Raw genomic sequence first — 15,259 nt, forward strand, 5'->3', positions numbered from 1 at the left:
AAAAAACTTTAAATGAATTTCTTACTGTTTTCTTTTACATTTATTTGTACCTGAAATACTTTTCCACTTTAGTTAGTTAGCTAAGAAATATGTTGTTCTATGGTGATATATATTTAAGCCATTAAAAATGAGCCTTAAATTTTGAATCATCCCATCTTGAGATCTCTAACAATATCTTTTCATAAATTTTAATGTTTTATTTATCAATTTTATCCTGAATATAACATAATAGAAAAGAGTCTCAAAACAGCTCTAATGGCTTATGTATTTCCTACAGGCCATGGGTTTTTTTCCCTTTTGGTAATTTTAAATTTTTAATTAAATGAATATTGCAATTTCTATCATAATTGCAATTGTTATTTTTTGACAACAGTAGTTAGAAACAAAATCTTATCCCAGCCCGGAAAACCTCTCCACAACAGTGAAATAGAGAGAAAACAATTTTATAATTGAGAGGCATTAAACCAGAGTTAGATGTGCACTGCAAATCCACTAAAGGATTGCTGAGACAAAGAAATCTCACCCTTTTGCAGACTTGGGCAGATACAACCCATTGCGTGTAGGTCCTCAAGCTAAATAATTCCTAGGCTTCAGATTGAGGACTTACCACCATGTGTCACACACAGTTCATCTTAAATTCACTAAGTAGTTGGAATGACCATTTGTGTTTGCTAATTGGTGTCATCCAAATGAAACTACCCTTTTCATACCTTTATGACCACAGATAGTTTTGTACTTTGGGTCAAGGCGTTTGCTCAACTTTAGCTCCTACCCTCCCACAGAAACTGGAAGAAAGGAGCACTATTCTCCTTGATCATTACATTTCAGGGTTGGCTCCCACTACCTGAGAAAGACAAACCTGGGTTGTAAAGTTATACATTTTGAAGAAAGAAAAGAACTTACAATTACAAGTTTTCTAAGGTAATGTTCTTAGAAGAGGGAGGAGAGAAAATCTTTTCCCTTATTTTCAACAGAGAGAATTAAACCCCTTTTCAAAAAGTATTGTCTTTGCCCTTAAAAACTACAGTTGCAAATATAATTATTTTCCAAGAGCAAAAGAGCACTTAGATTATAAATAAAAACATTAAGAGAAATAAAGGAACTTCCTCTTTCTCTTTTATTGTATGTATCTTTTGCACAGTATTTTTAAATAAAAAGAAAATGATTTAAAAGAATGTTATGCGAGTATAGAATAACTGTTATGCTGCAACTTACTTCTTTTTAATCACTTAACAAAAATATGTATACCACATCTGGTTAGCAGTTAAATAAAATAATGATATTTCATATTTATTGTTTATATGCTAAGTAATCTTCAAAATGCTTTATATATGTATTGTTTCATTTAAATTCTATAATAGTTCTATAAGGGAGTTACTAGTATAATTTCCATTTTTACAGAGAACCAACTGAGACAAACCGTGGTTAAACATTTTTCTAAAACAGAACCAAGATTAAAATCCATTTTTAAATATTTTTAAATCCATTTTTAAATCCATTTTTAAATATTAACACATTTGTTATATGGACTCATTCATTTTTAATAAGTACACAGAATTTCCTAGTATGAGTGTAATTTATTTCCCCAATTCCTTTTTGATAAACATTTGGGTTATTTCCAGTTATTTGAGTGTGATGCAAACAATTCTGAATAAATAAATGGAATCACGCAATCTTATATACTGATGCCTTGAACTGTAGACTACGTTTCCCAAACTAATTACTGAGTCAAAGATGTGTGTAATTTAACTTTTGTTATATGTTGCTGGATTAGGTTCTAGAAAAGTTTTACATCCCCAGTATTTTTCAGCACTCCACCATCACTGGTTCTGTTTTGCATATTTAACACAAATCACATGGACTAAATCATCATTTTACTCACTTCTGGGGAATATTCTGTGAATATGCTGGTACAGCATACATGTGAATATATATGTGAATATTATGAGACAGAAGCATGTCTCCACTGTGGACTATTTTGCCTCCTGGAACACTTGACAATGTCTGAGGACAATCTTGATTATCACAACTAGTGTGGGGATTGCCACTGGCATTTAGTTAGTAGAGGCCAATGATGCCTCTGAGCTTTCTGCAGTGTACGGAAAATCCCCCCAAATAAAGTATTATCCATTCAAAAGGATCAATAGTGACAAGGTTAAGAAACCCTGGTATGAATCATTTGAATTTTCTCATCTGTGAATTTCTAGTTTGTGAATAGTTCCATTGAAATGTCCTTTTCATATCAATTCTCGGGATTTGAAATTAACTGTTACTATTACATCTTGTGATGCAAACATTTTTTTCAGATTATTGTTGCTTTGGCTTTTTTGTTGTTGCTGTTTTTACTTTTTTGGTCATTTAAAAAATGTATTTAAGCATATCTTCCCATTCCTTTCTGGTTTCTGTATTTCTTTTGCCCACTTAAAAAAAGCCTCCCAACTCATCATATATACAGAACTTTACTTAGATTTCATTATGATTATTTTATTTAAAAATGTATTTAGATCATTATCCCATGCCCATTTTTGTTTTTAAAAGCTACAGTGAATAATGCTGTCATTCAGAGCACTGACGACTGGCTTCTTACCTGCCTTTTCCACTTCCGCTATGCCCCGAGGCAAGTAATTTCACTGTAATTTATGAAACAAAATGGCATCTCAATGTTGTTATCAGTAAAGTTGGGGAGGATAATAATACGTATCCTCCTCGGAATGAAATAAATTCATACAAATATATTCAACAGTTCCTGGAGTTTCAGAAGATGTTTGTGTACCTGACGATCTTCTTCACTCTCTTCCTCATGAGGGCGTACAGTTCACAGCAGGTGTAGGGTATCAGATAAATATTGGTGGAGTGGAATGTGTTGAGCACATGTTTTTTCTAGGATGTATTGTTAATAAATATATGAATTATATAGTGATCCTGTGCTCAGATATCTTCTGTTCAGGTAAAATAAAAATACACCTCATAGACTCTAACACAATTGTTGTGACGTTTCCCCCCTACAGACATCACTAACATTCTATTAATTCTGTGCATTCAATTTGCAGACAATAAACAACAGAGTTCTGCAGTTCCCGTGTATGTGCAAGTTCTTAATATCAATGATCATGCTCCTGAGTTCTCTGAATATTATGAGACTTATGTTTGTGAAAATGCAGGCTCTGGTCAGGTAAGAACTCGTAATAAATTGCTGACATCTAAACAATGTTATATTATTTATAATAATTTTTGCTGTGTATTACTCCCATTTTGAAATGATGAAAATAAGTTTTATTAACTATATTAATTCCATGCTTTTATGTTGTGAGGACTGTATAACTTAAATTTCTTTTTAAAAAATAGCGAGTCAGTACATATTGACAGTGTTGTTTCTAGGCAATGCTCAGATGTACACAGATCCAGTACGGCTCATTCAGAATCTCTTGAGAAGGGAATGGACCCCAAGTTAACAATTTGTGATGTATGAGGTCTGACAATTAGGTTCATGAACTCATCCTAGTAAAAATGCTCCATACCTCATTGCCAAATATCACTATGGTCACCTTTGCCAAATATCACTATGGTCACCCTTGCGAAGCTATGCACTGATGCCAGTGCCTACTCCACCCTTCAAAGCAAGGGTGGAACTCTTTTTCTGGAATGGCCATCAGAGCTGTCGTCATGTTACCCTTGATGACCTGAATGTCATCAAAATGTCTTCCTTTCGATATTTTCTTTATCTACGGGTAAAGAAGTCATTGGGGACCAGATCAGATGAGTAGGGGGGGTGTTCCAATGCAGTTATTTGTTTAGTGACTAAAAACTCCCTCACAAACAGTGCCGTGTGAACTGGTGCATTGTAGTGATGCAAGAGCCATGAATTGTTGGCAAAAAAGTTCAGGTCGTCTGTTTCACGCAGCCTTTTCAGCACTTCCAAATAGTAAACATGGTTAACTATCTGTCTAGTTGGTACAAATTCATAATGAATAATTCCTCTGATATCAAAAAAGTTTAGCAACATCAGTGCAACAAGTTCACAAACTTAATTGTCAGAACTTTGTATGATATTACTTTTAACTGTTACTGTTACTAACAAAATTACCTTAAGCAAAGGCCAATTCTACCTATTTACTCATGTAATTTCTTGTTATCTTTAATAAATCTTTAGATAGGAACTATAGAATGAAAATTAAATCACTCTTTTTCAAATGACTCATAGCAAAAAATGACAAAATTAAATACATATAAAGTAAAAAACAAAAAGTTATTAAGCATATGGCTGTAAACATTTTATGTAAATTAAAATTAAAACCAATTTATAAGAGTGTGAAAAGGTGATAATCCCACAACAGTGTACTTAGCAGTATAACAAAACAGCATTTTAAAAGCTATTAACATATTTTGACAAATTGATATAATATACATATAATTTAAAGATAGACATGAACTTTTCATTTTATACTAAGAGGTCATTTGACAAAATTAAGCTTAACTTCTATGTCACAAATAAAACAAGTTAAAAGGCACACAGTAAATAAAGAATAAATCATGTAAGTCATATATGACTCAATAGTCAAAATCTCAATACTGAAACACATGTGGTATCATACTTTAAAACAGTATTGAGAAAGAAATTCTCTTTCACACTATCATTTCATAGTGTTTTGAAGCTTAGGTTCATACAATAATGTATAAAATACATATGAAATAAAGTTACTGAAAAGAAGGACATTTACTTAAGATTATCTAGTGCCTATGATCTAATTTTAATTTTTTTTGAAGCCATGTTTAAACAGATAATAACATGGGGATTGCTAATTCAACCGATATACCATTTCAGTTCAGCAAGATGAGTTAGTTTTATAGATTTTCTGTACAATATTGAACTTATAGTTAACAATGCTGAATTGCATACTTAAAATTTTGTTAAGAGGCTAGATCTCATGTTAAGTGCTGTTACTACAATTAAAGTTTTTAAAAGATGAGATCCATGCTAATGTTTATTTGAAACAATATCTATGAATATTATGATTTTTTTACATGTAATAAATTAAAACTCATCAAGGAAATATTTTATGCATTTTCTCATACTATGAAGATTTTTTTTGTCTCATTTGCTAGAAGCTCAAACAGCTGGACAAAATGATAAGTTAAAATGTGTCCTATACCTATTTGCTTCGGAGAGGTAATAGCTTCATTCTAGAAAATCAAAATACCAGAATAGTTGCACTCTATTCTGAAGGAAACCAGAGATTTTCCTTAATGATCTACGTGAGTAAACAGAAGTTTTAGGGTTGTTTTTTTTTTTATTCTTAATGTGTAAATGATAGGGTGAGAAGAGAAGAGGGAGAGAGGTTTTCAGTGGTTTGCAAAATATGAATATAATAAATAAGCTGACATTAGAGCAATTTGCCTCTCCTGTTTGGTGGAAATAGATATCGTTTTTCAAGTTAATGATTTCTATTATCTTGACTGAGACCAAATATCTTTTCCAGAATGAAGGTATAATATTGGTGATTTTTAGTTTCTTTTATACCATTATTTGGTTTAATGTAAAGACATTCACACTGCCTCTATGTAAAAAGTATTATCTGTAATATGCCCTCCTAGAAGAGTCACGATGCCACTGCTCAGCCATGCAATATCAGCTTCCAATTTCCATTTAGATGACTTAATTCTTTGACCCCCAAAAGGTTATTTTAGTTCTTACATACTTTATGTATTTTATTATGTGTTTTTGTTCTGGCCTTTAGGTATTAGATACCTTCTCGACACTCTTTAAGTTTGCGATTCTGCTTGTGTCTCTACCCTGCTAGAATGTAAACAAGTGACAGAGACACAGCTGGCCCCAAGAGCCACCAGCCACCCAGGGCCTGAGATAGCTCGGCATGTTCTAAATGCTAATGGGATATTTGTTAGATGGATGCATTTGGGATATTAATCAGATATTTTATATTTAATCTTTTTATATGATTTTTATAAAATGTATTTTTAAAATTAATTTAACAAACTAAAATAGAGTATATATTGGGATATAAATCTGAGAAGGTGTGATTTTTAGCTAAATATAAGTAGATTTGTACAACTTAGTGGCAAAACAGTACAACGTGTATGACAGTTAAATACATCTTATGTAATTTTATGAAAAGATTTTTAAGGAAATTTAGAGTACATCTGCCTTTGTTCCAGGATCAAAATATCAGGCTGTAATGAGTTTTCTTTTAATAACTTGATAAACAAAGAAAAAGAACAAGAGATTATGGATTAAATTTTCTTGTTGGCTCTAATTATATTATTTTATTAATTAGTACTTTGATCTATTGAACAGATATTGAACAACCTTTTTGAATCCTGTAATTTCATTTTGTCAAAACTGGCCTTATATGGAATTATTTACTCTGTAGAGTAATATAAAAAGCAATGGTTTTGTTCAGATGTGTTAACAATAATTTCTTGACAATGAGAGAGAGAAGTTGCATGTACATCTTGATACAAGCAAGGTTCAAATACCTAGAATAACTAGATTAGCAAGAAATTTAGGTGAGATTGTCAAAAATTACTTTCCATATATTTGTTTATTGCAACTCCCACTTTTTGTTTATCATTTTTGTGTTGAGGGAAATTGTTTAAGCATGTTTCAAGGAACTGATAATTTCTGTCAATTAATACTCAGTACCTATGTATTAATTTCTAGTTTATTTTTCAATTTATAGTTTATAATTTTATTAAAAATGTATTCCTCCACAAACCTGGAAGTAGTTTTATTGATATCTGCTATTTTGTAAAGTGGTGGAACCCAATAAAATAGATGGAAGCCCAATTTACAAAGCAAATGTAAGTGGTGCTGTTCATTGAAAAGGGGACAGAGTATTGAAACGTATGTATATTCAGTTTACCTATGCATACGTGTAGGGTAGTTTGATTAATTAAAAGTATTTATTTATATATATATATATATATATATACACATATATATGTATATATGTATATATGTATGTATATACATATATTTACATTTATATATGTGTATATATGTGTGTGTACATATATATATATATATACATATATATATATATATATATACACACACACAAAATAAAATCTCTCCGATGTTCTTAAGCCTTCATACATGAAAGAGAGACATTTTCAATATTTAGTCAAATGTATGTGTTTAAAATAGAAAGTCTGGTAGCAAGATAAAACTATTCCTTGTCTAAAAATCAAGACTGCGCATACCGACAAGATAAATTTGATTTTTTTTACAATTTCCTATCAATCTTAATTAAACAAATGTGCCTTTATTGTGATTATTCATATTGTTCAAGGAACCATCCTATGAAAATTCAACATGACAATATTTTCATGAAGAAAATACATAGTAGACATGTACTATCAACAAGCACTTTGGCAAGCTAAGACATATAATCCTAAAAATGAATCCTAAAAGTTAAGTATTAGTATCTCCATTTTTTAAGCTTAGAAAACTGGTAAGAGGCACCTGCCTTTCATCCCAGCTACCCAAAGTCTTCTGGTAAGGGGACTAAAAGCATTACCTTGAAGCGATACACATTTATTATCGTTGGCATGGATTGAATGAAAATATGTTTTCTCTTATTCGATTATTTAATTAACACTATATGATTATGATTTAATTAGAAATGTTATGAAGAGAAAGAATCGATACAGAGAAATAATGTGTAAACTGCATGAGTTTCATGGGCTCTCTGCATGTAGCGAGATAGCTATTCTTTGAAGTATAACTACAAATTTTAGGTCTTTCATCTTGCAACTAAGTATATTTTTGTTTGACATACTGTTAAAAGCTCTTTAATTCTAGAAAATTCAAAACGATAACTTGTATAATCAATTTACTTTAATTTCCAGAATTAATCACCATCTCACTATGTAATCTTGACAGCATATCTCCTTTCTGACAATAATGAACTAGTCGACTGACAGATACATTCATGTCCTGAAAGAAAATAATTAATTGAGAACTGATCTGTTCATAACTCCATTGCTTCACTTTTTTATGATTGAAGATAGAGAAAGAAACTTATTTGATGTTTCTTTCCTATAACAGGGACACTTTTCCTATAATCTTTGTGTCAAAGGAAATCAAGTACATTGCCCCTAAACTTTAAATGTATTTCCTTAAATCAACTTAAAAACATTACTTTAGCAAATACTTTAGTAACATAATAACTTTACTACAGTTATGCTCTCAATATAAGCAATAAATATGCAACGTTAGCAAATCATAATGGCTGGCACTCAGATAAGGAAGGGAGAAGAAAGAAGGAAGGAAGAAATCTAGGTGGGAAAGATGCGGGTGAGTCTTAATATAGCAGCAGTACTTTGAGAACTCTAACAAACTCAGCTTATGGAAACCATCTGGTCCATCAACAAAAATCTATTTATTCTGTAATACAAAACACTCTTTTGAAAGGGGTAAGTAAAGGTATTTTTAACCTGAAAAATGTTAATACTTTGATAGTTATCCTCTGAAGTGTCTATAAAGATTTTGGTAAAGCTAATAGTAATAATAATAACAACAGTGATCTTCTTCTTGACTCAAAGAAAAAAATCACTTTTCTATTTTTCTTCTAGATAATTCAGACCATCAGTGCAGTGGATAGAGATGAATCCATAGAAGATCACCATTTTTACTTTAATTTATCTGTGGAAGACTCAAAGAATGCTAGTTTTGCAATCATTGATAATCAAGGTAATTCCATTGACTCATGATGGCTTCTGATCCATTCTCTTAGAATCGTGCTTGATTTGAAGGGAACTTATAGTGTTGCTATTTATACTGTTATTACAATGTGATAATGTTGAGATACAGAGCAAGAAATGGAAATGAAAAACAAAACCCAAAGTCAAGCTCTGAAAACACTAGCCCCATTTTCCACTGGATTGCTTTAAATTAGAAACATTTTTCAAGTAATCAGTTTCTGTAAGTTCTTGTAAAATTTGAATGACCTTACAAATATAATTGCAGTTTTGGCACGATGTTTCTTTCATGTTATGGAACTCAAACTCAAATCTATGTCTGGGGAAGAAAATGATATATACTTACCTTGTAGTCATGTTAGCTCAATTGATTCAAAGATATTTGGAGTCATTAATTATGGCTATAAATATATAAAATTGATTTTATATTCTTTTTTCCTTCAAAATGAAATGATTATGTCAATCTAAGGACAAAGTGTTTTAAAGGATTTCGTATGAAGAGAGAATTGCTTTTCTTTCCATACAGAAGTGGACTGACTTTATAGAAAGCCACTCTTTTTCCTCTTTCACTTCAGTAAAATATTTTATCATCATATGGATATCTGTTTTAATTTTCTTTATATCCCAAAGATATGAATCACCATTGCACTTATTACTCAAGCATCTGTAACCAAAAGCTGCAGCTGTCCTTCATGACAACCGAGTTAAATTTTGTTCTGAGGTAGATCATCTGCTGGGAGAATAAATGCAGACGTGTTATGTCCTTTTTGTCCTCATAAAATTCCCCAGTGAAGGAAACTGAGATAGACTCAGGATAAGCACTCAAATATCAATATAAGACATAAGATGTAGCTTAGATTTATATTTATGTTAATATAAAAATAAGGTACTGATGCAAAAGAAATATATACTGAAACAGAAAAATAAAATAATTGACCAGGTTTAATGTTTGTGGTTATAAATACGCTATCTTATTGAAAAAAATGTAAACTCCCCAATCTGTCTAGTAACTAAAATCAAAAGAGTTTTTTAGACTTCAAGAGCAAGATGGAAAGTTGGTTTCAAAAGACAATTTGGGAAAAATCATAACTGACATACATTTTGAAGGTCTTCCATTATGTTTGCGTTTTCTAGTTTGTGTCTTCTAAAGTTTGTTGTATTTCTACAGGAAATATTTTGAGGGAGAGATAACAAAAAAAAAAAAAAACAGAAAAAGGAAAACAGTACTGAGGCAGAAGAAATTGCACTGAAAAAAGTTATTTAGACATCTATGCTATTACCTCTAGTACCTATGCCTGGTACGAATCTATTTTATATTGTTGAAAAAATGATGCACGTGGATTTTTGTTTTAGATAACACAGCTGTAATTTTGACTAATAGAACCGGTTTTAGCCTTCAAGAAGAGCCTGTCTTCTACATATCCATCTTAATTGCTGACAATGGAATCCCATCACTGACGAGTACAAACACCCTCAGCATTCACGTCTGTGACTGTGATGACGATGGCAGTACACACAGCTGCAGTAATAAGGATTTTATGCTTTCCATAGAGTTCAGGACAAAGATCATAATCGCTGTTCTGATATGCGTCGTGGTAGTATTTGGTAAGCAGTACCGAACTGTATATATCTTAATTTATTAAAAATAACATGAAAAACATAGAGAAGAATTCCGTTATAGAAGCATGCATAACATTTAGAGGGAGGAAGTGACGTCAAACAATAGTCAGTAGTTTTTCAGAAAGTTTTATGAGTGTCCTCTCCAATTCATAGATTTAGAAATTATTTATTAGACCCCTTTCTATTTCAACCATATATCTCAGATGAGTTTTAGAATAAGTACTTGAATTTTAACATGATGTCTTTATTTAATTCAAGAGCACTGTTTCAGTGTTTTAAATGTGTTTTATATAAATTATTACCTAATATATTTATCTTTGTGATAAATTGCTTCAAATTTGGTTTACGTCCTGTGTATGAAATTCTGAACAGCCACATAAGAGCCAAGGCTGAGTAAGAATTAACTGTCTTTGATACACACACACACACACACACACACACACACGAGTGCACACACACACACATACACGTTTTCTTTAAAATAAAAATAAAGTGTTCTGAAATTGTTCTGTTTCTACTTGATGTTAAAATTACCTTATTAGTAAATATTTATTGTGGACATACCAATCTTATGATTAGAAACTTGATAGTTTGGAATTTCTGAAAATAATGTGTTATCACAGAGCACAGATTCTGAACCAATGATCTGATTTTGAATGCCAGTTTTCAGTTTCCTTGCTGTGTGACTCTGAGCATACGATTTAACATCTGTGCTTCAGTTTGTCCATCTTCAATAGGGAAGGATAATCACATATGGATAACAATTAAATCTATGAATTAATGTAAAGCTTTTAGAAAAATGCATGATACACACTACGTAGTCAGTAATTATTAACTTAGAAAATAATTATGCCACAAAATTTCCCTCAATGGGGACCATCGAACTGGTCCATTAGGCTTAACTTCTATTAAACAGTATCATTGATTGCTAAATTGACAAATACATGTAGATTGGAACTTTTCCCCTTGTTTTGCTTTGTTCTATTTCCGATGGATAAGAAAAAATAAAATTTTAAGTTTTAAATGGATCATCATCAAAAGCCTTGCACTGTATTTTCATGATATTTTACTACTTTCAATCATCAACCGGAATGATTGTTATGCTTTCCTATGCTATTTTGCAAGCCCCTTTTGCAAAATTTCCACAGCAAACATATCTTTTTGTCTTGGAATCATGAAATCTAAGCTTATGTCTTGAGCATGTAACAAAAGCAAGGAGTGTAAAGTTTTTATTACAGATAATGCAATATTTACTATATATCATATATCATATCATATCGTAGCATATCATATCACATCATATATCATCATATGTGTTAATCTTCTGGTGTGCTTCCTTTGTCAGGGTTTATTTTTCTGATCCTAGGTCTGAAACACCGAAGAAAGCAGTCTCTGTTTCCTGAGAAAGGTGAAGATTTCAGAGAGAATATATTCCGATATGATGATGAAGGGGGCGGAGAAGAAGACACAGAGGCCTTCGACATTGCAGAGCTGCGGAGCAGCGCCACCATGCGGGAGCGGAGGGCTCGCAAAACCGCCCCTGCGGACGTCCGGAGCCTCTACAGGCAGTCGTTGCAGGTGGGCCCCGACAGTGCCGTATTCAGGAAATTCATCCGAGAAAAGCTCCAAGAAGCTGACACCGACCCTTGTGCCCCTCCTTTTGATTCCCTTCAGACCTATGCTTTTGAGGGGACAGGGTCATTGGCTGGCTCCCTGAGCTCCGTAGGATCAGCCGTCTCCGATCAGGATGAAAATTATGATTATCTTAATGAGCTGGGACCTCGCTTTAAAAGATTAGCATGCATGTTTGGTTCTGCTATGCCGCCAAATAATTAGGGCTTTTAAATTAAAAAAAAAATAAGAAGTGCTAATGTGTTGTGGGCAAGCTGGTAGTCTCTTGGTAAAGAGATGCATGCCCCAGTTCTCTGGGGAGAAGAAGAAGAAGAAAAAAAAAGAAAATGACCTGGTTTATACTGTTTTCTATATATGAAAACACTATTTACTCTTGGAGTAAATACCCGTGGTTATTTCAGTCCACCCATAATATTGTCACTGAATGCAGATGTGGGAAGACATGCTAGCAATCAGCTCTTGGATTCCAGTGCAAGCCAACTCTAGCGTACCACTGACATAGTCTTCTAGCATTTTCTTCAGCACCATCCAATACTGATTCTCAAAGTTTGTGAATGTTTAATGTGAGAAAGGCACTGAACCTAGAGTATCTCAATCTAATTTCACTTAAATGTTTATTAAACCTTACCAAGTAAGAGAACAGTGTTTATGTGTGTTAAGTTCCTGATATTATACAGAGATAAACACCCAAGAGAATATGGATAATTATATCAAACTCGAAAAAGCTATTCAGTTTACCTGAACAAGCAAGTTTCTTACTAGGATTCTATAATTCATTCGACTTTGATGTTTTAAAATCTTTGTCAAGACCACACTTTAAAAGTGATTCCAAATTTAGACAGACAATTGGTATATTTTAATTAATCTAATATATAATATGTTGTATTATTTTTTATATTACAGCTGTGTATGGAAAGGGGCATAAAATATATTTAGGAGTATTTCATAAATTGTTTTCATGTGTAACCAAAACATACCTTTATGATGTCACAATACAATGACAAAATGTCAACATTTATTCAGCATTAAATTTAAACTTTATGAAAATGGTGGAAAGTGTGAAAAAATAAATTTTATTGCTACTAAAAATGATAGAAGTAAATGAAAGGAGTGTTAGATTGAAACTTGAATTAATATCCATTCTAAATATTATGCCCAATTGCACTGACTCTTACCATGTGTAGGATAAAAAAATGACAAAATTCTCAGCATTTCTTTTTTATTAAGAGCTTAGAATATGTCTTGTTCCTCAGTGTCATTTTTATTATGGAATATGAAATTAGGCACAGTAGTTACTTTTATTGTAACATTATGAAGGAAGAATGATAAGCTGCTGGACATAAAACTTTATAGTAATATTAGATAATAAGATAAAACACTTTAATTTCAGCCAACTTTTTAAGAATGATCCTTATTATTCTAAATCCAGATGGGATTCAAAATCCATAGTTTGAACAGAAAGATAGTAGTGAATACAATGTCCCAATAATCGGTTTATATGTTCATTTTTTATTAATAGCATGTGAAACTAAGCTGAACCAAATTGGCCATATATGTTTAAATCAAATATTTTGAATAATTGTGAGCTAAAGTTAGAGTAGTTGAATGGTTACAACATTTTTGTTCTGTACTTTCACATATAAATATCCATGCCATATAATAGAAGAGAGGTTTTTCACCAATATCAATTAGGTACCATTAAGTTGGTGACACAGATATCATAAGTTAAGAAAAGCCTAAGAATATCAGAGTTGAAATGCAGCAATTTAGAAAGATGTTAAAAGAAGATAATAGGACCTAAGCTGTAGTAAATCCTTATGTATTCATATTCATATATCATATTTACGTAAGGACAAGTAAGAAAACAAAAGAAAATTTAGAAAGAGTGAAAACTTGCAAGCAAAATAGAAATGTATGAGTTGAGAGAACATTTATATTTTTATCATATTAATGCAAAAATTGAAAGAGTATGGTTAAGTTTTTGTTAATTATTCCATGAAGAAACTTTCCCTGAATTAAAAAAAATAATGCGAGACAATCTTGGCTGAAGAACCGGAAAGTATGATAAACAACAGATGAAGCAATCCATGGAAAATAGATACAAAAAGTAAATAAATAGATAGGGTGTTCTGGGGATGCAGAAGGTTCTGTCATGGATGAAAACCTTATAAACAACTTTTTAGTTTGGATGAACACCTTATAAAAATGCACATTGATGCAGTATCTGCATCAACAGGGCTTAAAGTTTGTGTCCAGTGTCATTAAGCAGATGTGTTAAAATACTGGATTAGTTAATGATAACATTGTCAATCAGGATACACAGCAGAATTGCATGCCGGGTTGCATATCAGCTAGTCTGAATAGTGTCCTTTTAAACTATATCATAAAGTGCTATGTAATTCTACTACAGAAGTTACAATATCCTAGATATTATACTTAGTGATTTTTCAATAACCATTTTAATCTTTTTCCAGTTACATGGGTGTTGCAGCTGTGTCCTACGCTAAAGACCTGCCATTACAATCTCATTTTTGTAAAACGAATAAAGGCTCAGTCAATGCAGATGTTCATGAAAATAGCACAGCTTCACATTAATACCTGAAGTACTTAACTCACAGGGTTTTGCATAAGTCTTAAATAACTGATGGTTGGAACAGGAAAAGAATCAGAGGATTCCTAGTACCTAAACCATGTCACCTGGAGGTACTGAATTTGTGGGGTCTGATTCTCAGCAGTTCAGAACAGAAACTCACTACTATCTATAAACACAGAATTACCCAGTTTCTCAAACACAGGATTATACCAGCCAAGCACATGACATTGCAACAATACATTGGACTTCTTTCAAGCCCAATGAGTTGTTTTCACAATAATATTCTTGACTGACCTGCTTTGCCCTCCTGTTTAGGACCTGCTTCCAGATATCCGGGTATCTTGGAGGCCAATCAGTAATTAGAAGGTTTTTCAGTGAGTCTGGACTCAAAGCCAAGGATGGGAATTTGAGAAGGGTTTCATCTTCTTTGTGACCCCCCAGTACCTGGTATTCTACCACTTTGGGCCAATCAATCAGGCTGAACGAAATGTATTAATTTATAAAACTGTCTTCCTATGAACTTCCTATGTATTCTTAAATAGCAGAAGCCACACCTTAGCTGTACAATAAATGTATACTGAATTGAAAAAAAAAAAAGAATCAGACAAACTTAGCAATAATAGTTGTGCACTCAGAGCACGTGCTTGTGCCTCACAGATCTGAGTTTGAAGTAGTTCACTTTTATCTAAAGAACAG

The 15,259-nt window shown here is 32.2% G+C and overlaps 1 protein-coding gene across 2 annotated transcripts in view; it reads left to right on the plus strand.

Annotated features, from left to right (window-relative positions):
• Positions 1–15,142, plus strand: part of CDH19 (cadherin 19) — a 58,791-nt gene extending 43,649 nt beyond the window's left edge. Inside the window, exons 9-12 of one of the 2 annotated variants that reach the window (XR_013995263.1) lie at positions 3,051–3,172; positions 8,593–8,710; positions 10,100–10,323; positions 11,684–13,924. Coding sequence is in view for 1 of the 2 variants with exons in the window: in XM_081078415.1 (XP_080934541.1) it covers positions 3,051–3,172; positions 8,593–8,710; positions 10,072–10,323; positions 11,684–12,174 (983 nt within the window). In the remaining variant the exon portion in view is untranslated. Of the gene's footprint in view, positions 1–3,050; positions 3,173–8,592; positions 8,711–10,071; positions 10,324–11,683 lie in introns of both variants that reach the window. The other variant, XM_081078415.1, reaches the window with a different exon arrangement.
• Positions 15,143–15,259: the final 117 nt, after the last annotated feature.

The sequence above is a fragment of the Rhinolophus hipposideros genome (assembly GCF_964194185.1).
Source record: "Rhinolophus hipposideros genome assembly, chromosome: 17".
Classification (NCBI taxonomy): Eukaryota; Metazoa; Chordata; class Mammalia; order Chiroptera; family Rhinolophidae; genus Rhinolophus; species Rhinolophus hipposideros.